Source organism: Pelodiscus sinensis, chromosome 5, assembly GCF_049634645.1.
Source record: "Pelodiscus sinensis isolate JC-2024 chromosome 5, ASM4963464v1, whole genome shotgun sequence".
Lineage (NCBI taxonomy): Eukaryota > Metazoa > Chordata > Testudines > Trionychidae > Pelodiscus > Pelodiscus sinensis.
The window spans coordinates 122209024-122231935 of NC_134715.1; the positions used below are offsets into that span (position 1 = coordinate 122209024).

Below are 22912 nucleotides of genomic sequence, written 5' to 3' on the forward strand. Positions count from 1 at the left end.
TTTAAGGAGGAAGGATGATCACCCACTGGTTTCAAAATCAGTTACTGCAGCGGCACACTGGCAAAAATCTGATGATTACATTCCTTGCATCATCCACCTTGAAGCTGACCATGCTGCACAGAGGGATTAGGCTTAGTCTCCTCGTACTAACTCCCTGAGCCATCCAGCCGTAGACATTTAAGAGCAACTTGGATCAAAATATTTGGCAAAGTACAGAGATATAATTTGATAAAATTACAGTTTTCAGTAACTAATTTAGAGCGTTCAAGAAATATTGTTGCTCAAAACAAAACACAGCTAATAAAATAAAATAGAATAAAAGGGTATTTATTATAGCTCTTTCATGTTCATTTTACAAATGTTGATGTTATGGTAAAAATTTCTGTCAACATTTTGAATTTCAGTGAAAAAATATGTGGGGGAAGGGGAGCGGAAATTATTAAATTTAGCTAATTGTTTCCTCCTACTTTTTAATCAGCCTCTTTCAACTATTTGGACTTTAAGGTGCTAATAGACTATTGGTTGTCTTTTAAGTTTTTCCTGTTACAGACTGGCTCAGCTATCCCTTTGAAACTTATCTACCCACTGTCTCCCCCCCCCCCCCCCCCGCTCCAATTTTTTTTCCTTCTTCCCGCTCCTTCTCTCCTTCCCTTATTTATTCTTGGCTCTGGACTTCCAACACTCTGGTCATCTGAAGAAGTGGGCTGCGCCCACGAAAGCTCATGATACCATCTACATGTTTTCGTTAGTCTTTAAAGTGCTACTAAATTATTTGTTGTTTTTTAAGGGTTTTTTTTTTATTTGTATGTTCGACATACAGGGACTCTTGAGAAAGGACATGATTTTTAATAAATATCAATGATATTCATTTCTAACAAGATGTCCATAAGCAACTTTATTAATATATTTAGGTATTTTAAATTGTACTTATTAGAAGTAGAGGGTCTTTTGAAACGTTCAGTATGGGTATGTCTACACTGCATTCCTCTTTCGAGAGAAGAATGCAAATGCAGCTAAGCGAAATTGCAAATGAAGCGCCATTTGAATTTCCGTGCTTCATTTGCATAATTGCATCCGGGCGCTATTTCAAAATACCGTATTTCAAAAAAAAAAATGCTGTCTAGATGCGGTTATTTCGAAAGAAAACCCTTCTTTTGAAATTACCCTTACTCCAAGGTTTAAGAGGAATGCAGTGTAGACATATCCTATGAGAGTGAAATGCCAGGAATAGCTATTTAGATGATAGCACCTTCTTAGTATGTTAATTAAACACCAATAAACAACTTAAAAATATCAATTGTAGATGTCATTCTAAAAAATATGCTGTAATTCACCAGCAGTTAAGGGCTTGATATAGGTACTTCTAGGTGACATTCTATATCATGCAGGACATCAGACTAGACTATTATGATGTTTCCTTCTGGCTACAAAGTTGATGAATCTATGGAAGTTGGAGGGCCTGATTAGACCCCAAGAGAAAAACATAAAAAGTTAGTAGAGCAGAGAGGGACAAGGGGAGTGAAACATGAGGCAACAAGTACTAACAGCGGATTGGGCCTTTAAATAAAAGGCCTCCAAAGATACTTTAGGGTGGAGGCATGTCTTATACTGTGAACACTTACCAAAAGGTGGTAACAATTGGAAAAGATTCCAGCTTAAGAGATTTGTTTTAATCATTCTAACTAATAATCACATGCAAAAACACAATGTTAGCAGAACATCCAGGCTGCAAAGTCAAACATTCCAAAAATAGGAAACGTCAGAATGAGGATTGTCTCTACAACTTTAATTTGGCTCCCTTGTGCATTTGCATCACCATCAATGGTGGAGTTTTTTGTGACATGTTTACACACAAAAGGACAGATCTTTTAAGAGCCAGACTAGCAGATTTTTAAAGATGCAGTACACATCCACTGGGCTTTTCAGGAGCACCTAGGAAATTTGGGAACTTTTGAAAATCCCATTAAGTGCTTAGCTGAAACGTTTAGTTACCTTTAAAGACTTGGCCATAGACCTTCTGTTTCTGTCCTCCAGAATGTCCATCTCCATCCCGCTACCATTCCTCTCTGTCACTCTCCATCTCTCTGGCTCCTATCCGCCAGCCATTCCCTAACACCATCTATTCCTAGTTTCAACCAGCCAGCTCCTTCTTCCCCACCATTCCCAGCCAGTCTTCCTCTGCTCCCATTTCCTCCTACTCCCCTCTCTACTTTCAAGTGCAGCTGTTCCTCCTTCATCTCCATGCTGTCTGGGCACCTGCATAAGGAGCGCTGCTAGCACAGGAGTTAACCTCCCTGCTTTCAATGCCTGGCCCAGCACTGAGGCAACACTTGACACTTGACAGCCAGGAATTACATGAACAGTCCTGCCTGACTCTTGCAGTCCTGTGCCAGAGCATGCTCAGTACAGATGGCATCTTCAGAGAGTTTAGCTGCCAAATTCTAATAAACTTCTACTAAGCATGTGCATAAAACAATTAACAGAGGCTTCCAACACAACCAAGTTTGGGTGGATATTAGGAATATCTTATTTCTGTTTAGCTAAGCTGATTCCTAATTACTTAAGCCATCCTTAAACTAACTAAGGGTATGTCTACGCTCGCCCCCTAGTTCGAACTAGGGAGGCTAATGTAGGCATTCGAAGTTGCAAATGAAGCCCGGGATTTAAATATCCCGGGCTTCATTTGCATCTTCCCGGGCGCCGCCATTTTTAAATCCCTCTTAGTCCAAACTCCGTGCCCGCGGCTACACGCAGCACGGAGTAGGTAGTTTGAATTAGGATCTCTAATTCGAACTACCAGTACACCTTGTTCCACAAGGAGTAACGGTAGTTCAAATTAGAGATCCTAATTCGAACTACCTACTCCGTGCTGCGTGTAGCCGTGGGCACAGAGTTCGGACTAAGGGGAATTTAAAAATGGCGGTGCCCAGGAAGATGCAAATGAAGCCCAGGATATATAAATCCTGGGCTTAATTTGCAACTTCGAATGCCTACATTACCCTCCCTAGTTCGAACTATGGGGCTAGTGTAGACATACACTAAGAGTGTCCACACAAGGAATTACACTGGTTTAACCACAGAAACTGAGCTAAACTGATTTAAGTAAACCATTGCAAATCTGTGCTTATACATGGCCTAAGTCCCTTAGCTGCCAGCTGTCACAGCCTCTGTAGATCAGGCATGGATGGAGAATTGCGGCACACATTGAACAGTGAGTTATATATGGGTCAAACAAAAAAAGCAGTCATGTAGCACTTTAAAGATTAACAAGATAGTTTATTGGGGGATGAGCTTTCGTGGGGCAGACCCACTTCTTCTGTGCAAGTTTTTATGGGTCAAAGACTTCCTTGTTATTAGGTGTATGTACAGCATCTTGCACAATGGAACTCTGATTCTGCCGCCACTATAACACAAATAAATCTACCTATATATTTTAGAAATGTGTGTGTCTGTCTTAGGGGCATAAGCGACTAATCAACTATCTGATAAGCAAAAGTTTATTGGATAGTTGACACACTAGTCGACTAGTCATGTCACTCCCCTTGCTGTTTCTATCACAAAGAAGCATCAAGGGGGGGAGGAGGCAACGCTGGGGGGAGCCAGCTTAAAAGCAGGTTCCCTCCAGCTCCAGCAGAGGGGGCAGGGGCGCAGTGATGGCATTCCACCTTTGAAATGTACAAGAGTCCCTGCTGGGGCTCTTATACATTTCAAAGCAGAAGCTCTGCAAGGAGCCTGAGGCCAGCTGGCGCTTCCTCTTTGAAATGTACAAGAGTACCACTAGGGACCCTTGCATATTTCAAAGACAGAAATGCCACGTGGAACCCAGGGCTGAACTGGGGACTCCTCGCTGGCCCCGGGCTCTATGCAACGCTTCTGCTTTGAAATGTACAAGAACCCCGCAGAGGCTCTTGTACATTTCAAAGGCAGAATGTGCTAGTCCTTATCAATTAATCAAATAGTCAATGGAAAACCCATCGACTATTCAATTAGTTAATCAATCGAAATTTAACATCCCTAGTCTGTCCAAGTCTGTTTGTTCAAGAACGCCTTTTAAACAGTAAGAACTACAAGCACCTCTTACCATAACTTAAAGCCAAGTCAGGGTTGGGTTGTGCCAGGATAATGGTATATGCATGGAATGCAATTGTTTCATATCAAATGGAAAGGGGGGGGGGGTATGATGGCAAAGGCAGTTATACTCACAAATGACCACAAGGGGGAAGCAAGCACAGGGACAGGAATCAGCACAGGGGAGCAACAAGCACCCCAATGAGCTGCTACCGGTTGGCAGCACCTGCCATCCTGCCTTGCCCTGGGAACAACTGCCAGCCACCAGCCTGTTTTGGGGAGCAACTGCCGGCTACCACACAGCCCCCGTTGCTGGGTGGTCAGTGCGCCCCCCCCCCCCTTATTCTCAGGATGTCCCCTGGGCCAGCCCTGGGGAGAAGCTGGTGGGCAGGGTGCATGCGCACGCATACACACACACACACCACCCCAGAGAGAACAGAGCGCAGTCACCCCCCACCCTGCGCCAGCACTGAGGCGAATGGGAGGGGGAGGGTGCACAGTGCCACCCTACCCCAGGTCACCCGCACGGAGAAGCCAGTGGCCACCCCCACTTCCTGAGCCCCTTATGCCTTCCCCTGAGCTCTTCCTCTTCTCCATCCCCTGCCCTGAACCCGTCCTCACCCCCATCTCTAAATCTTGCACTCCCCACACCCTGCCCTGAGCCCCTCCTCAATCCTCAACCATGACTCCTGCACCCTACACTCCTGACCTCCTACCCTGAGCCCCGCCACCCAAGCCCCTACTCTGACTCCTGCCCCCCCTCACTGCCAACCCCCTGCCCTGGAAGACATGAGCAACACCGGTTGAGACTTATAGTCTACTATATATTTACTGCAGTCAGAGAGGGCTGGGGTAGTCCTCTCTCCCTGGAGCAGCTTGCAAACTGAACCTCTCCTCTCCAGCCCCACCCCAGAGCAATGATTTAAATGAAGAAAACCAAAAATTGAGTCAAAGACCTGAGCAAAGCCGGGTATATCTTCCGGTAAATAATAATAGTAGACCACAGAGGGCAATGGTTTGACACAAAATTGTATAATTTTACTTTATGTGTCTTAGAATCTATCTGCAATCCTGCCACCTCTCAAAAGGGAGGCACAGCTATTTAACAGTGCACAGAACCAATACACAGCCATCCTAGGCAATGAGCAAAGAAGAATACAAGGCCAAGTCTTCTACTGATATAAACTGGAACAGTGCCATCGCTTGTAACAGAGCTGTGCTAATTGATATCCAGAGAGAACATGGTCCACTGAGTCCAGTTGAAACAGCAGTGGGAATTAGGTAGGCAGAATGTAATTACTCAAATGAGCTCCTCTTCTTCTGTGAAAAGTGCCTGGAATATTTAATGACGACAAAAACCAGTTATCCTCCACTGAAAGATACATATTCCCCAGTGGGGGCAGATCCTGTTTTGTCTCCCCCTGGCATTTCCCAGCCAGAGTGAAGAATGCAGCAAACTATGCACCCTTGCTCCCTGATGAATGGGAACAGTTAGCAATGCCCTTGTATGAATCGGGGGGGAGGGGGGGAAGGAGAGAAGTAGGAAGGTTCAGGGCCCCCTCCCTCCCTAAAGGGTGCCTGGGGAGTTAGGAAGTTTGGGGCTGGGGAATTTCCAGATGTGGGGTGGGAGCACCCCCAGACAGCCCCTTTCACTTTCCTGGTGATTCGGTCTCTTTTCTGTATGCTTTTTTAAGAAGTAATCCCATTTCAGGCCCATCCAATTTTCCTGGCACAAACAAACCTTTACCTTGTTTTAAGTTATGGTAGGTAAGAAGAAACTGTGTATCAAATTAGGCAGTCCAAGCTCTTACCATTTAGAAGGAGTTCCTGCACAGACAGACAGATGGGTGGACAGACTAACTCTTTCAAATGTATAGCAGATTGCGATATTGCATAGAATGAATGCATGCCATGTGAGATATCTGTTCTAACTAAATATGTGTATCATCAACGCATATGAAGTTCTGAGAATGGAGTTGCGTGATTGTCACTGAAATATGCTGTGGGTTTGGGAAAAGTCCAGATACTAGCGCTCCAGAGACAACAATAAGGGAGGTAACAAGTGCTGGAAACAGCCATCACCAGCCATTGTCCATCAAGGTAGCTTGAATTCAATGATTCACTTGTACAAGGCCACACTAGGGGAATTGCTCAACTTTGCTTGGTGACTCAGCAATGCCCCCAGACATGCTCAGGCTTGTGTTCTCCAAGCAACATGGACTAAGGGTATAAAACAGGACACAGTGGCCTTTTTTCCTTCCCCCACCTATGACATAACAAGCAACAAGGATGCTTAGAAAGACTGAAGGCTCTAACACATGATTCTGGCCCAGATTTCAAGGGTGAAACCTGTGTACCATGAACTGCATTAACTGGTGAAATAAGAATAGGGTTGCCAAATACCTTCACAAAAGATTCCAAACATGGCGGGGTAAAAAATTGGTTGAACAACATGAAAAAAAACCCAACAACAACAGAGACCAAACTTGCTGAGCTGTTTTTTTTACTGGACAGAAGACGCGATTACCAGACTGTCTGGGTGAAAACTGGACACCTGGCAACCTTAAGTGAGAAAATCTGCTTAACTTAGAGGTTGCCCAGTCTAAAAGGGTTAGGAGTGTAGTCTATGTGCTTATATTGTCTTTTTCTTTTGGTAACCACTCTGGCTTTTTGTCTATCACTTATAAGCCCTTAGAAATCTCTCTTTTGTAACCAATATACTTATTTTACTATTTATCTTTACCAGTGAATTTGCCTTAATGCTTGGTAAATCTGCTGAAGTTTGCAAAGGCTGGTGTAAGTCCACTTTCCTCTGATGGAAGTGGTGAACCCATTAATAAACTTGCATTGTTCAAGAAACAGTCTTGAATAGCACAAAACAGTGTATTCCTTGAGGTGCAAAGCTGATGGGATTTGGCTGATGCTTTTCTCTGTGTGATTCATGCGTGGCTCTGGGCACATTCAAGCAATCGAGCTGGCTTCCCATGCAGTTGTGCTGAGTGAAAACAGCACCTGGAGGGGGTTGCTGCTTATCATTAGCAAAGCACAGAGAGAGACAGCCCAGGCTGGAGAGTTAGGGGGCATAGCAGTCTGGCAGTCCCAGGCAACTAGCCAGGGATGCTATCACAGGCTCAGCTGTTGGTGTTTAACTGCAGTGTAGACTTAGGTTCCCAAGTGTCTCAGTCATTGAAAATGGAAATTCTGCTCAGCCAGTGAAATGTTTCTGATGCTGTTACCCTTGGGTTTTATTCCCAGCTTTGTCAGTGATGTGACCTTGCACGAGTACCTTCCACACCCTATACCTCTAAAGGAAATACCCTTCAGTTACCGTGTCTAGGTATAGTGATAGAAATGTAGCCATGTTAGTCTGGTGTAGCTGAAGCAAAATACAGGACTATGTAGCACTTTAAAGACTAACAAGATGGTTTATTAGATGATGAGCTTTCGTGGGCCAGACCCACTTCCTCAGATCAAATAGTGGAAAAAAAATAGTCACAACCATATATACCAAAGGATACAATTAAAAAAAAAAAAAAAGAACACATATGAAAAGGACAAATCAAATTTCAGAACAGAAGGGAGATGCAGGGGGGGGAGGAAGGTAAATGTCTGTGAGCTAATGATATTAGAGGTGATAATTGGGGAAGCTATCTTTGTAATGGGTAAGATAACTAGAGTCTTTGTTGAGACCCCCGCGCAAAGTGTCGAATTTTAGCATGAATAACAGTTCAGAGGATTCCCTTTCAAGTGCAGTTTTAAAAGGCTTTTGAAGCAGGATGCAGATAATTAAGTCGTTGAGACAATGTCCTTTCTGGTTGAAATGGCAAGAAACTGTTTTTTCTTTGTGATCCTGTCTAATATCTGTTTTGTGGGCATTGATCCTTTGGCGAAGTGTCTGAGACGTTTGTCCAATGTACGTAGCAGATGGACACTTTTGGCACATGATAGCATAAATTATATTTCTGGATGCGCAGGAATATTTGTTCTCGATCTTATAACTCACTTGGTTAGGTCCAATAATGGTATCAGCAGAGTGAATATGTGGACAAAGCTGGCAACGGGGTTTGTTGCAAGGGAAGGTACCAGGGTTGGTATTAGTGTGGTATGTCCTGTGATTGTTGGTAAGAATCATCTTGAGGTTAGGTGGTTGTCTATAGGAGACTATGGGTCTGTCTCCCAGAGCCTTCTGGAGTTTGGTGTCCTGTTCCAATATAGGCTGTAGTTTATTGATAATGTGTTGGACAGGTTTAAGTAGGGGGTTGTAGGTGCTGACAAGTGGTGTTCTATTGTTGGGTTTGTCTTGAAGTAGATGGTTTCTAGGTATTCGTCTGGCTCTTTCAATTTGCTTTTTTATTTCTCAGGATGGGTAGTTAAGGTTTATAAATGCTTGGTAGAGATCCTGAAGTTTCTGGTCTCTGTCAGTGGGATTAGAGCAGATGCGGTTGTATCGAAGGGCTTGGCTATAGATGATGGATTATATGGTGTGTTCTGAATGGGAGCTGGAAGCATGTAGGTAACTGTATGAGTCAGTGGGTTTTCTGTAGAGAGTGGTGTCTAATTTTCCATTGTTGATTTGTACTGTGGTGTCCAGGAAATAGCTCTCTCGTGTAGAATGGTCCAGGCTGAGGTTGATGGTGGGGTGTAGGTTTTTGAAATCTCTGTGGAATGTCTCCAGTGTTTCTTGGCCATGCGTCCAGATCATAAAGATGTCATCGATGTAGCGTAAGTAGAGAAGAGGTAAAAGGGGATGGGAGTTGAGGAAATGTTGTTCTAAGTCAGCCATAAAGATATTAGCATACTGTGGGGCCATGCGTGTACCCATGGCTGTGCCACTGATCTGGAGGTATAAGTTGTTCTCAAACTGGAAATAATTGTGGGTGAGAACAAAGTTACATAGGTCTGCTATCAGGTTGGCAGTGGTGTCCTCTGGGATAGTGTTTCTAATTGCTTGTAATCCGTCTTCATGTGGGATGTTGGTGTATAGAGCTTCTAAATCCCTGGTGGCAAGGGTGGTGTTATTGGGGAGGTTATTGATGTTTTGTAGTTTCCTTAGGAAGTCAGTAGTGTCTCGGAGATAGCTGGGGGTTTTGGTTGTGTAGGGTTTGAGAAGAGAGTCTACATAGCTGTCTAGGTATGGGCTTCAGGGGCAGGGATGGTCTCTTTCTATGTGTCTGTACTGAGCCCACTACCATCCTGTGATATCGGATGGCTCGCACATTATCAACCAACCAAACAATGAAGGTGCCAATGGTTCTTGATGTCTGTGTAGAATCTGGTGTTAGTACTCTTCCTTTCCTAGTGCATACTAATGGTTCTTATCAGTCTCTTGTAACTATTTAGTCTTTAAGATGCTAATAGACTATCAGTTGTTTTTAAGTTTTCTCTGTTACAGACTGACTCCCCTATCCCTCTGAAATTTACCTACCCCCTGTCTTCTCCCCCCCTCCAATTTTTTTCCTTCTTCCCCTCCCCCTTCCCCTTCCCTCATTTATTCTTGGTTCTGGACTTCCAATACTCAGGTCATCTGAAGAAGTGGGCTATGCCCATGAAAGCTCATGATACCATCTACGAGTTTTTTTAGTCTTTTCGGTGCTACTGGACTATTTATTTTTTTAAAGTTTTTTAATAATTAGTAAGTAACTCAGAAGGGACAGCTTCCTCGATTTCGTTTGTGAAACAAAAAATGGTCCTTGCAGTAGAAAAAGCTTAAAAGCAACGTTCAGCTTCCTACCAGAGCAGAAGCAGGCAAGATCTAAGCAGTAAGCAGAAATGTATGTCCCTCTCTATGGGAATGTCTACACTACAGCGCTAAATCGAACTAACTTAGTTCGAATTAGTTAATTCGAACTAAGCTAATTCGAACTAACGCAATCTAGAACTAAAAACTAGTTCGAATTAGCGTTTTGCTAATTCGAACTAGCGCGTCCACATTAAGTGGACCCTGAAGCGGGGTTAAGGATGGCCGGAAGCAGTGCCGGCAGGGCATCAGAGGAGGACTTAGAGCGTGGAGATGCTGTCTCAGGCTAGCCGAGGGCTGTGCTTAAAGGGTCCCGACCCCCACCCCGGACAGACAGTTCTCAGGGGTGCCCCGCTTGCAAAGCAGTCCTGGCTTGGAGTGCCCTGAGTGCCCACACTGGGCACATCACAGCACTCGGCCATCAGCCCGGATGCACTTGCCGCAGGCTGCCATCTGGGGAGAGGGGGCAATTGGGGGGCTGCAGGAGAGCTTCCACCCCCAGAAGCCCGCAGAGCCAGCCCAGTCCTCCCCATTGGGGGCTCGTGCCCCATTCCTCCCTCATCTCCTTCCACTTACCCTTCCCTAGCCCCTCTTCTTGATGTACAAAATAAAGATAACGTGTCTTCCAAAATGGAATCTGTCTTTATTGAACAAAACTGGGGGAGACTGGGAAAAGGAGGTGGGAGAGGGGAAGAGAGAGGCTGGGAGAGGGGAGGGCAACTAAAATGATCAGGGGTTGGGAACAGGTCCCATATGAAGAGAGGCTACAGAGACTGGGACTTTTCAGCTTAGAAAAGAGGAGACGGAGGGGGGACAGGATAGAGGTCTCTAAAAGCAGGAGTTGGGTGGAGACGGTGCATACAGAAAAGTTCTTCATTAGTTCCCATAAAGAAGGACTAGAGGACACCAAAGGAAAGGAATGGGTAGCAGGCTTCAAACTAGTAACAGAAAGTTGTTCTTCCCAAAGCAAAGAGTCAACCTGTGGAACTCCTTGCTGCAGGAGGCTGTGAAGGCTAGAACTGGAACAGAGTTTAAAGGGAAGTGAGATCAAGTCATGGAGGTTGGGTCCATGGAGTGCTATTAGCCAGGGGGTAGGAGTAGTGTCCCTGCCCAAGGTTTGTGGAAGGCTGGAGAGGGATGGCACGAGACAAATGGCTTGGTCACTGTCTTCGGTCCATCCCCTCCAGGGTCCGTAGGGTTGGCCGTTGTCGGCAGACAGGCTACTGGGCTAGATGGACCTTTGGTCTGACCCAGTACAGCCATTCTAAGCTCTGGGCTCAGGGTCGGGGGTCTCAGTGGACCCCCTTGATTCTCTTGCACACCTGCTCCTGGGTGGCCAGGCTGGCAGCTATCCTGCCCAAGCCGGCCACTTTCCTGTGCCTAGTACGGAGATCATGGACGAGGTCGGGAAGAGGGGGAGGGCTGGGGGGCATCGGGTGGCTGGCTCGAGCCGTGCCAGGTGCAGGGTCTGCTGGCTGGGCGCTGGCAGGCTTGCACCTGGCACGGGCACCGTAGCCAGCCCGTGCCCCTTTAAGGGGTCTGGTGCCGGGAGGGGGGCAGTAGAGTTTCCCTGGTGTTGGCCAGAGTGGCCACCAGGGAAACCTGGGGAGGGCTAGCCTCCCACTAGTTCTAATTAAGGGGCTACACAACCCTTAATTCGAACTAGCTAGTTCGAACTAGGCTTAATCCTCGTGGAATGAGGATTACCTAGTTCAAACTAAGCGCTCCGTTAGTTTGAATTAAATTCGAACTAACGGAGCGCTAGTGTAGCGCCTATGAAAGTTAGTTCGAACTAACATCCGTTAGTTCTAACTAACTTTGTAGTGTAGACATACCCAGAGATACTTGCTAAACGTTAGAGCTGCCTTGGCTGGCTCTCCCACTCCCCCAGGTCAAATAACTCTGGCTGGCATAATTAAGAAGAATGCATCAAGTGAAGCACCTCCCCAGGTCTCACGCTGCATAGATCAGTTTCTTCCCCTTGTAAATGAATGATCAAAGATGCTGATAGCGGTGGTAGGCTGGATCTAGAAGAACCAAGACAACCCTCTTCAGCTATCAAATACACATAAATAAATACAGCCCTGACCAGAAGGGAAGCGAAGGAGAAAAGCGTTCCAAGAAACCATGCCTCTCTCGCCATTCATTTCGGAAGAGATGGGGGAACCGTCCCATGGACACCAGCCCATCACGAATCGCTGTGAGCGAGTAGGTGTCTCCCGGGGGGAGGGAGTGTGCCTCCGCCTGTGTGTAGCGAAGAGACAGATGAGATGCAAGCCGCAAGTTGAGGAGGGGCGAACAAAGGAGATTGGCAGGCCAGCTGGGTTGTTTTTTTTGTTTTGTTTTTTTTTGGAGGGGGGGGGGGGTAAAATGCTTCCTGTCTCTTTAAAGCCGCTCATCTGGAGAGGCTCTTGGCTGTGCGAGGCCGTCTCCTTGTAACAGGCGGCGCGCTGACTGATCTGGCGAACAGGGGCTTCTGTGTAAACTGAGGCTAAGCAAACACAGATGGCGCTCCGCGTGCATTCCCCGGGAGCGCTGGCCGGGCGGCGGGGACGGCCGCTGACATTCTGAGGGGCGCGAGACAAGAGACCCAGCTCGCCCTGCCTGGTGCACCGCCGGCGGGCAGCCCCAGCGGCGTCCCACCCGGCTGCAGCAGCAGCAGCAGGGGGAGCGGGAGCGTGGGGGGGGGGGGGGTGCATGTCTGCAGGGGGGGGAGGGAGGCAGCGACCTGAGGCAGCGCGAGGAAGGCGCTCACTCCCTGACAGGCGCCCGACATGAGAAGCATGCAGCTCCTCGCAGCCGAGCCCTGGCCCCGCCTGTGCGTGAAGGAGCTCGGCGGCCTCAAGAAGCTGAAGCGGAAAGCCAAGGAGGCCCCCAAGCCGCCGCTGCACGGCTACCGAAGTTTCAAAGTGGCCCTGAAAGTCAGCGGGCGGCTGGAGCGAGCCGCCGGCCGGGGGCCCGAGAGCAGGGCGGGCGCGTCCGCCGGGGGGCTGGAGAGGCGGCCGGGCGCCCCCCCGGCAGCCCTCGCCTCGCAGAGCCCGCGCCAAGAGCCCGGCTTGCCCCCGGCCGGCGTGAACGGGCTGCCGGCTGCGCAGCCCTTCCCGGAGCAGAGCCTGCCGTCCAGGCTGGTCCTGTGTCAGCCGCAGCCGCGACCTCTGGAAAGCGCCTACCCCTCGGTCGCGCATGGAGCGTACAGCAGCACGCCCGAGCCCGCCGCATCGCCTAGGAAACGGCTGGGGGAAACGGCTGGCGTCTCCTCGGAGATCAAAGCCATTCAGCAGACCCGGCGGCTGCTGGCGAACGCCAGGGAGAGAACCCGAGTGCACACCATCAGCGCAGCCTTCGAGGCGCTGAGGAAACAGGTACGCGCCCCCCAGCGCCGAGCCCCACCGGGGCGTTCTGCGCCCATCCCCGCTGCATGGCTTCCCCCCTTCCTCATCCCCCCACCACCACCACCGAGAAGTTTTACTTCAAAGGAGAAGAGAGTGAAACCCATCTGTGCTGCTGCGTCCTCCTCCCTGCACTCCCAGAGGGGGAGCCGTGTTAGTCTGTAACTTGAAAAACATTATAGTCCGGTGGTACCTTAGAGACTAGCCAGTTATAGAATATATATATATATATGTATTATCACAGCTTTCCTGGGCAAAACCCAGTTCCTCAGACGAGCTGATCCAGGAAAGGGGTGAAACTGCTTGTGATCCAGCGCATCCGAGGAAGTGGGTTTTGCCCTGGAAAGCTCATCTACTTCAATATTTTTGTTAGTCTCTAAGGTGCCACAGGACTACTGGTCCTTCCCTGAAATTTTGCACAGGGTACGGGGATCTGGCTTTCTGCGTGCGCCTCACCATTCGTCTGTTTAAAGCCTAATTAAATGCTTAATAAATCAGGGTTTGATTGCATGAGATAGCCGGAGCCCCACAGGGATTATTCCACACAGTGGGTGCGCTTTGGGTGACCTTTGTAACACTTACCTTCCCCCAAGAGGTCACTAACCATTTTGTGCACAAAATTGTTTTTGTTTTAATTCCTAATGAGATTAGGGTTTTGTGGTGGAGCAGAGCAGAGAGGGTAGCTGGTTTGAGAGAAAGGAGAGCCATACAGCTAATGACTTGACAATTTAAAACTTTGCATTTAAGTGCATTTTTTCTAGCATCAAATCTGCTCATGGATGCAGCATTGCTCTCATCAAAAGAATTTATGTAGATTTCATGCTGGGCATAAGCGCTATCTTCCTAAATCAAGTCCATTGTCCTATTGCTTGCACCTCACCTTATTCATATCATTTTCCCCAAGATATTTTACATTTTCAGTGTGTTGAACAAGCTCTGAAGCTCAACTTTATGTCTTGGAATAGCCTGTGTTCACTCTATAGGTTATTATTACAATACAAATACAACCTGATTTAGTAGAGCAAGGGATACCGGCAGACTGCAAGAGCCATTCATAGTGGCCACTATGTTGGTCATTGATTATCAAAACTTTTTTTTAAACCTTAGAAGAGAGAGAGAGAGAGAGAGAGAGACAGCTGACTCTTAAAAACCTCCCCTTTCCCCGAAATCATGCTGGCTTTTTATGAGGGAAGTGTAGGTATTCCAGGCAGACATGGGGTGGGGGAGACAGAAGGGAGAGCTGTAGCAAACTGTTTGCCAAAGCTGTGGGCCTCGATAATACCTAGATCCCACCTTATGACACAGTAACTCCCCCCACTTTTGATGCTCACCTGGAAGAGTTCGGCTGAGGATTTTCAGAGACGTAAAGGAAATGAACTCTTACTGATCTTTGACTTAGGTGCCTGACTCCCACAGGCTTCGTTGACATCCTCAGCTTTGTTCAACATGCAACATGATCCATCTTCATGGTGCCCTTTAAACCATTGGTGAATAACAAGCTTTCTACCTGCAGAAGAGAATGTCTAAAAAATAATGCATAGAACAATGTCACAGCATCATGGTCGCCTTCTGAACATGATGTTGGATGAGGCAGCTTAGTGTGACGGGAGCACATCTATCCACCCCTCTGGAGACTCTAGAGGCTAGAATCTAGCCCATGCAGCAGTATCCACATGTGCCTCACTCTAGCCCAGTGAATAGGTCCACATGCTTATGAACCTTGCAAAAGAGAAGCCTTTCATGTTGTAGCGTTTTCTGTGGTATTCATCACCACAGTAACTGAGCACCTTCCAGTCACTAAAACCATGATGCCCAACACACTTGCTGCATGTGGCTATTTGTCTGGTTGAGAGTGGCTATTGCTTCAGAACTGATTGGACACCACAGCACTAAGGAATTTATTCTCAGCAGCCTTGATAGGTAGGGACTTGTCTACAGAGCCTTTCAGGTAGGTTAGTGCCCCTAGAGATCATGGCTGTAACATGGTTAGAACATCATTGGCCCTGTCCACACCAGCAAGAAAGACCCCAGAGGGCTATAATATGACCTCCCGCCCTGGCAAAATGAGCTGAGTAGACAGGTCCTGTGAAAGAAAGGAGAGAGAGCCAGGACTGGAGCCTGCAATGTGCTGAGCTGTTCTCAAAACCAGTCCCAGGAGTGCAATAAAATGAGAGGTTCTGACCTACTCACATTTTGTGAGCCCCCAAATAGCACTTTTCAGTGCTTATTCTTCCCCTTAGTTGGCTAATTAAATTGTATTCCACTGTACGCGCCTGCTTAGTGAAAGCAGAGAGCCATTAAAAAACAGTTCCACCAAGCCTGTCCAGTATTTGTTGCTTTGCCTTCTTTGTAAATGCCAGTAAGAGCATTCCGAGGCTATGAAGGAAGAGTATAACATGCAGGGTCACAGAGGGATCCCTGCTGCAGTAGGGGCCTGATTCTGAGAGTAGCTGCACCTTCGTATTTCCTACAAGGTTCTTTCAGCTTAGTCCTACAGTCCTTGCTAACATGAACAGGATCATTGGAGTCAGTGGGACTTGCAGGGTTTCAAAATCAGGCCCTTTGGACTCGCTCTTGCAGTCTTTACTCAAGTGAACAGTTCCATTGGCTCACCTCCGAGAGCGCTTCAGAATTAGGCTCTGTTTTTCTGTAGCTAGTTACTTTGTTCAGTGCTCTCATGTTAAGGAATTTGCTTGAGTTTTCTAGCTTTGCTGCCTCAAAAGCATCTGAAGGATGATTTTAAGGATGGTTTGCTGTCTGTCCCAGAGTGTTTGGTTAATTCCTCCCCCCACCCTATTATCCACTTTTATGAACACACAGGGGCTGTCGCTAATCCCATTGAAACAAACAGGAGCTTTGCCACTAACCTCAAGGGAACAAGTTTAGGCTCATCATGGGGCAGTTTTTCAGCATAAGGTCACTGGTTTGTCCCAAGGCTGCGCTATTATTATTGTTTATATGGCAGAGGCAGCTGAACACTTCAATTGAGATCAACAATGCCCCTCTGCTATATACATCGGCCAAACTGGACAGTCCCTACGTAAAAGAATAAATGGACACAAATCAGATATTAGGAATGGAAACATACAAAAACCTGTAGGGGAACACTTCAATCTCCCTGGACACGCAATTGCAGATCTAAAGGTAGCCATCCTGCAGCAAAAAAACTTCAGGACCAGACTTCAAAGAGAAACTTCTGAGCTAAAGTTCATCTTCAGGTTTGACACAATCAACGCAGGATTAAACAAAGACTGTGAATGGCTCGCTAACTACAAAAGCAGCTTCTCCTCTCTTCGTATTCACACCTCCAGATCAGCTACTAGAAGTGGGCCTCATCCTCCCTGATTGGATCCACTTTGTCATCTCTAGCCTGATTCTGGCCTGCATATTTATACCTGCCTCTGGAAATTTCCACTACATGCATCTGATGAAGTGGGTCTTTGCCCATGAAAGCTTATGCGCCAACACTTCGGTTAGTCAATAAGGTGCCACAGGACTCCTCGTCGCTTCAATTGAGATCATGGCCCCACTGTGCTAGGCTCTGTATATGCACATAGTAAGAGTCATGCCAAACTCAGCCTTTTGTAAGTTCAAAGGAGACCCTTGGTATAATTTTGTTTCCAAAAACTGCAGCCCTCTTCTGTCTGTCAAGTGACCCGGATGCAATGCATATGGCTGTCTCTGGCTAGGCCTCAATGGATAGGCATCCATGTCCCCAAAATAACAAGGGCAAGTGGCCCTAATTTCCTAACTCACTGTCAGTCTCTGTCCCTCAAGCACAAGCCAAATGAGCAGCACACGGAGGCGCTGCTCTTCTGGGCCCTGGGCATTTCATGCAGTGTCTCAGCGCTCCTGGATTTTTTGGCCCTATCTTCACAAATCATTTTAGGCCTGGATTCAGCAGAGAATGCAAGGACCAAGTGAACAGGAAGAGCCACCCAAGCTCGCTGCTCCCCCTGAAAGCTGCTGCTCCCACGTCAGTGCAGAAGCCCTCTCAACAAGCTGGTGCCTGGGCTGTGGAAAGATGACTTTATTCCCCAAACTGAGATGATGCTTGTTTTACCTTAAGAAGAGCGCAGCCAGGTTTACTTGGCAGTTCGAGGTGGGGGAGGAGAGCAGGTCACTGGATCATCATTTGGTGACATTTCTAGTTGTTGTTGTTGTTGTTGCTGCTGTTAACTGCTCACCATGTGCTTGACCCTATATGCGACAAGGAAAGCTCAACAGACAAGCAACCATCCTGCCCACATGTAGATCACTGCTTCCCAACTCGCGCCATCCACATCAAACCCGTAGGCGAAATGGCAAGACCTGGAAAATTGTAACAGATACTTCTTCAGTAACATGTGGCGTTCAAGGGGGCTGACAAACAGTAGAGGATAGGCTCACACGAGATACTTGAAAAATCAGATGGCGTTCAGTAAACCCCCCATCACGCACACAACTTTCAAGCTATGGTGATCGGCTTTGTACTGAACAGCTCTATAGATTGTGGCACATAGGCACCCATAGGTAAAGGAACTGCCCAACATTTCTTGCATTCCTGGGCAAAGAGTGCAGACAGGGATTATACAGAGATTCAGTTGTAGTGATTAAACTGGCAGACCTTAGCTATATGAAGCCTTAGTGTCTGTATCTTGGCATGCTGGGCAGGAGTTAATTCTCATATGCTGCCCACATAGAGAAGGTTACACATGGACCTCAGTTTACTTAAGTTATTTGTCAATTCCTTCCTTGTCATCACATAGCTATCTTGTAAGCAGCTGGGAGTCTTTCCCTGAGGCACTGAAACTGATATCTCGCCCTAGGCTGTCCGGCAAGTGGCACAGAAGGGTGTCACCATTGCTGATTCTGTTTCCTGGCCCCATGCTCCTTCTCTGGGAGGGAAACAGGAGCTCTGAACTCACGGCAGAAGTGTCACGTACACCACCAACTGCAGTGGGAGGTTGGAAAGCAAGTGCAACATTCAGCTTGTGCTTGTGGAGACATGGATTTAAATAGAGTTTGCTCACCAGAGTTTCAGTCCATTTGACTATGAAATAGTCATTTGAGTCCACAGGGCCTGATCCCGCAGCCCTACCTCATATAGGACATGGTACCTACCTCAGCAGGAGCTCTCACATAAGCAGAGGCAGCAGGATTGGGCCCATAGCTACAGAGCTGTCTGGGGCCCAATCCTGGGAGGCGAAAGGAAAAATGCTTCTTTGCAACATATTGTCTCTTTCCTTCCTGTTCTTGAGTCCTCCTCCCAGCCCACCCTGATCAACTGGCATGCAACATGCTGGGCAGATGGATAGCAGCAGCATCCGTACTGTGCAGCTGTGCACATGTTTCAGCTGTATTTGCTAGCTGTCCAGATGGCAGTAAGGCTGGTTTTTTGCTTGGTTGGGGTGGAAATATCAATCACAGTTGTTTTGCAGGAGAGAGTAATCCAGCCACGTCCTTAAGTACTTAGCTATCTTCACTCTTCTCCCCTGTGCAGACTTCTCCTTTGAGATGAGAATTAGAAGGGCAGTTGTATATTTGGGAAAGCAGCCCAGCTTTTTAAAACAAGAGAAACATTAAGTTATTGCTGCAGTACACTGGATCCCCTTCTGTTTGTATTTATGCCATCCGTAGCATGAGTTTCTCTGTTCCAGCATTTCTAATGCACCCATCACTTGGCAGCAGAATTCCTAATCACTTTGTAGCATTTGGCTGCTAAGAAAACAAGGCTGTCAGAGCATTCATGGTCCTGGAGGGATACACAAGCAAATAGCAGTTTCGTTCCCTTAGAGATTTCCACATGTGATTTCTTGTGATAGGCTACTGGAAAAGGTTTTCCCAGGTATCTGTGGGTCTTTCCTCAGAGCAACATCTTCCCACTGATACACAAGACCATTGGGACTGACACTTTAGTTCCTGCTCCATGCTGGGATATTCAGAAAAGGGCTGCCTCACACTATCTGTGCAGCCACTAACACACTTTCAGATAGAAAAAGCTAGCAAAAGCATTTGCACTCTTTGCTGCTGCTTGTCTCACAGGCGTCAGAGAGGGGCTACAACTTGTAGACCAGGTGTAGCCAAACTGTGGCTTGTGAGCCACGTAGTTCTTTTACAGTTAGGCAACGTCTACTCTGCAGGCTTTTTGTGCAAGAACAGTTGTCTACATTGCACATGCATTCTTGCACAAGTAAATTTACAGTAAGGCGTTGGAAAACAGGGCTTCTTGCACAAGAGTTATTCCTCTCCTCACGAGGAATAAGCCCTCTTGCACAAGAGCTCTTCCACAAGAAGGCCGTGTAGACAGGCAATAGGGGTTTCTTGCGCAAGAAAGCCCTATGGCTAAAATGGCTATCAGAGCGTTCTTGCGCAAGAGAGCATCCACACTGCCATGGACGCTCTTATGCAAATGCACATCTCTTCCAGAAAAGCACATGGCAGTGTGGATGCACTGTTGTGGAAGACCTTTTTTACAAGAGCTCTTGTGTAAAACAGTTATTGCACAAGAAGCCTGCAGTGTAGACGTAGCCTTAAAGTACAGTTAAATATGGGGGAGAAGCTTGGAGCTTCTGCTCTGCATGGAGGACGTTCAAAGGACTTTATCCATATGGGGGGATATTGGGGTAAAAACCCCACACTCTGCCGGGCACAGCCCCACAGGGCAGATTGCACATGTCTTGCAGCTTTTGAACTCTGAAGATTATTTATGCAGCACAGAGTGTCAGTAAGTTTGGCTACTCCTCCCATAAACCCTCAGATGTAGAAGCGTCCTCTCTAATCATGGTTTTTCCCCCCTCAATGCACCATCCTGAAAAACGTTCTTCCACTGATGTCAGGGTGGCCGTTTTCTATTCTATCCTGGTCTTATCCTGCACCCATCACCATGGTATCTGACTACAGTCAAATAAAAGACACGACAAGGCTGTTTCCATAGACTCTTTTGTACCCCCTGCTGGCCATTGTCTTTCAGGAGCCCATATGCTAGGGATGGAGAAGACATGGAGGCAGGGCAGGAGTGGGAAGAGGACGGAGTAGAGCTAGGGGGTAAAGCTGGGGCAGGATCAGGGCCTGGAGCAGATGCGGGGGATGGGTCCTGAGCCTTGCACCTCCCTAGAGATGGCCCTGTATCTGGTGTCATTGAGACCACTCAGAGATTAGTGAGCTTGCCATACAGCCTTCATTAAGGGCATTTTAGCTTTTAGCTCTTGTAATAGTCTCTCTCGCAGGAAGCTTTGGAGGACCCAGGTTCAATCTTGCCTGTTGATGACCAGGGCCTGTCAGTGTTACACTTGCAGCTTCAGTGTAGGTAGACACACTGGCAGGGCCCAGGCCCAGACTTGAAATAAATGTCCGAGTTTTCTGCTATGTAGAAACAATCCTGTGCACTATCATTGCTGGATACCTTGTATGTGTAAATCCCCTGGACATGCCTAAGGCCTAAGCTATGGGAAAGCTCTTCCAAGCACTGCAGTACTAGACATAAACTGTGATTCTGTGAGTGAGGCTAAGTCCAAAAGGCAACAGCAGATCATTAAAATATGTGACCCCTGTGCACATGCATTCTTCACCAGCTCTATATGGTACCTAGTACAATGGGACTCACATCCTTGCCTGGGGATCTGAGGTCAAACAAACAAAAATCTGGGATCCCAGGCACACTGGGAGCAATCAAAGCAGATAACGTTACAGTAAAAAAAATAAAAACAATAAAAAAACCCCACACATCCAGAAAATTTTAACAAAAAAACCCCCAAACAGTGGCCTTTGCTAGTTCTTGTTTGTTTACACAGACACACACTTAGCCACCCACCTGTACATGTGGTCAGACAAAACCAAATATGCTCATCGTAAGCCCTTTCCTTTAAATAACTATTTGAAAACGTGTGATGATAATTTGGACATGTTCTTAAACTGGTCAAGGTGGTCCCCTGTCTCTTTTGCCATCCCAGGAACACCCCAGACATGAGCTGCCTTTCTCCAAGTTGTAGGGATTTTAATTCAAGAGAGAGAGCGGAGCAGTAGGGAGGCTCTTTCAGCACTAAATCCAGCAAACAGGTCATTCCCCAGATCCAGCAGTGAGCATGGGTGTAAGCCTAAAAACAATGGTCCTCTTCCCTCCTCTAACCTGCCAGTACCCCCATTAGCTCACCTCAGTTTGGAAGGAGTGATATGATAAAACCAGCGGTATTAAACACGGGACATTTCTGTGAACCTTCTGGAAATATTTTTGGCATATTGCTCAGCACAAACAATGAGACAGTTAAGTTGCACTGCATGTTCTAAAAGGACTCATCGTGAAGCCAGCCAACAACCTTCCCAGTGGGGCTCTAAAATATTTTAACTCCCAGCACAAAAATAAACCTGAGGAATTAAAAGATAGGCAAATTCAGCAGCTTATTATGGCACATTGTAGAGGTAGTTTGCTTTCAGGAGGTCTTGCTTTATATTATAGCATTATAGAAGATTTACCTGGCATTGCTCAAGTCCTTAACTTGATTAATTTTTGGTTTTCTTTTGAAAATAAAATGAAAATGTCCATGCTTAATTTAAATCATTCCTCTGGGATGAGGATAGCGAGGAGGGGTTCAGCATGCAGGTTGCCCCGGGAGAGAGAACTAGCCTAGCCCTCTCTCATCGCAGCAACATGGGCCCAGGTGAGAAGTGTCTCTCCATGCTGCAGTTCCAGTGGGCACAGCTGGGGGAGGGGTGCGTGTCCCCTGGCTGGGGCAGGTCCAGTTTCATCCTCCCTTTGTGCTGCCCTGCCAAAGTGAGGAATGCAGGAAACTGGACACTTTCCCCTTGCTCCCTGTCAAAGGAGAACAGCCAGCAATGTTCCCTTATGAACTGGGGGAGAAGGGTGCTTCAGCTCCCCACTCTCCCTTCCTAAATTGTGCCTGGGGGGTGGGAAGCTCAGGGCGGGGGCAGTTCTGAGACTGGGGCAGGCTGGGGCTGGGCAGTCCTGGTGTCGCACCCCCAGCTAGCCCCTTTACCTGCCAGGTAATTCTGTTTCTTTTCTGGATGGTTTTCTGAGATGTAATCCCATTCCAGACACATCCCATGTTCCTGGTGCTACCAAACCCTTATTTGCTTTAAGTTATGATAAGAAGAAGCTGTGTACTGAATTTGGTGCTCCTAGCTCTTACTGTTTAGGAGGAGTTCTTGAACAGACAAACACAGACAGACGCTTTCAAATGTATAGTAGATTGTAAGCACATACATTTTTTGCTGCCTTTTCAAGAACAGATGGGGCCAAATTCTGTTCTCAAATACGCGGACGTAAATACAGAGCAAATCCCTGCAAGGCAATAAGGTTAGTCCAGATTTACAGCAGTGCAACAGAGCAGGATTGGTGCTGCTCAGGACCGGATTCTACTCTTGCTTACAGTGGTGTAACTCCATTGACTTCATGGGAGTTGCTCCTGATTTACACCAGTGAAAAGGGAGAGTGGATCGGGAGTCATGGTATTAATTTGTATGAGCTCATAAAGCATTAGTACAAAAATTAACATGTTCTCTTTGGTAACACAAGGAAAATACTGCACCAGATCTTCAGCTGATGTAAATTGACATAACTCCATCTAAGTCAATGGAGTTCCTTTGATTTACACCAGAGGAGGACCTGGCCCATTTTGTGACTATATCTATTGCCCTACTAATTGAGGGAGCTGTTAATGGACCCCATCCCCACCGCTTTCCTCACTCGGGATACGTCTAGACTACATGCCTCCGGCAACAG

General features: G+C 47.0%; 1 protein-coding gene and 1 long non-coding RNA gene across 3 annotated transcripts in view; one reads left to right on the top strand and one right to left on the bottom strand.

Annotated features, from left to right (window-relative positions):
• Positions 1–14736, bottom strand: part of LOC142829698 (uncharacterized) — a 30753-nt gene extending 16017 nt beyond the window's left edge. The window contains exon 1 of the long non-coding RNA XR_012904432.1: positions 14526–14736. This is a non-coding gene — a long non-coding RNA (uncharacterized LOC142829698). The remainder of the gene's footprint in view (positions 1–14525) is intronic.
• ATOH8 (atonal bHLH transcription factor 8) overlaps positions 12494–22912 on the top strand; it is a 37888-nt gene continuing 27469 nt past the window's right edge. Inside the window, exon 1 of one of the 2 annotated variants that reach the window (XM_075930933.1) lies at positions 12494–13167. In XM_075930933.1, coding sequence (XP_075787048.1) covers positions 12580–13167 — 588 coding nt within the window. In that variant the 5' untranslated portion in view covers positions 12494–12579. The remainder of the gene's footprint in view (positions 13168–22912) is intronic. The other variant, XM_075930934.1, reaches the window with a different exon arrangement.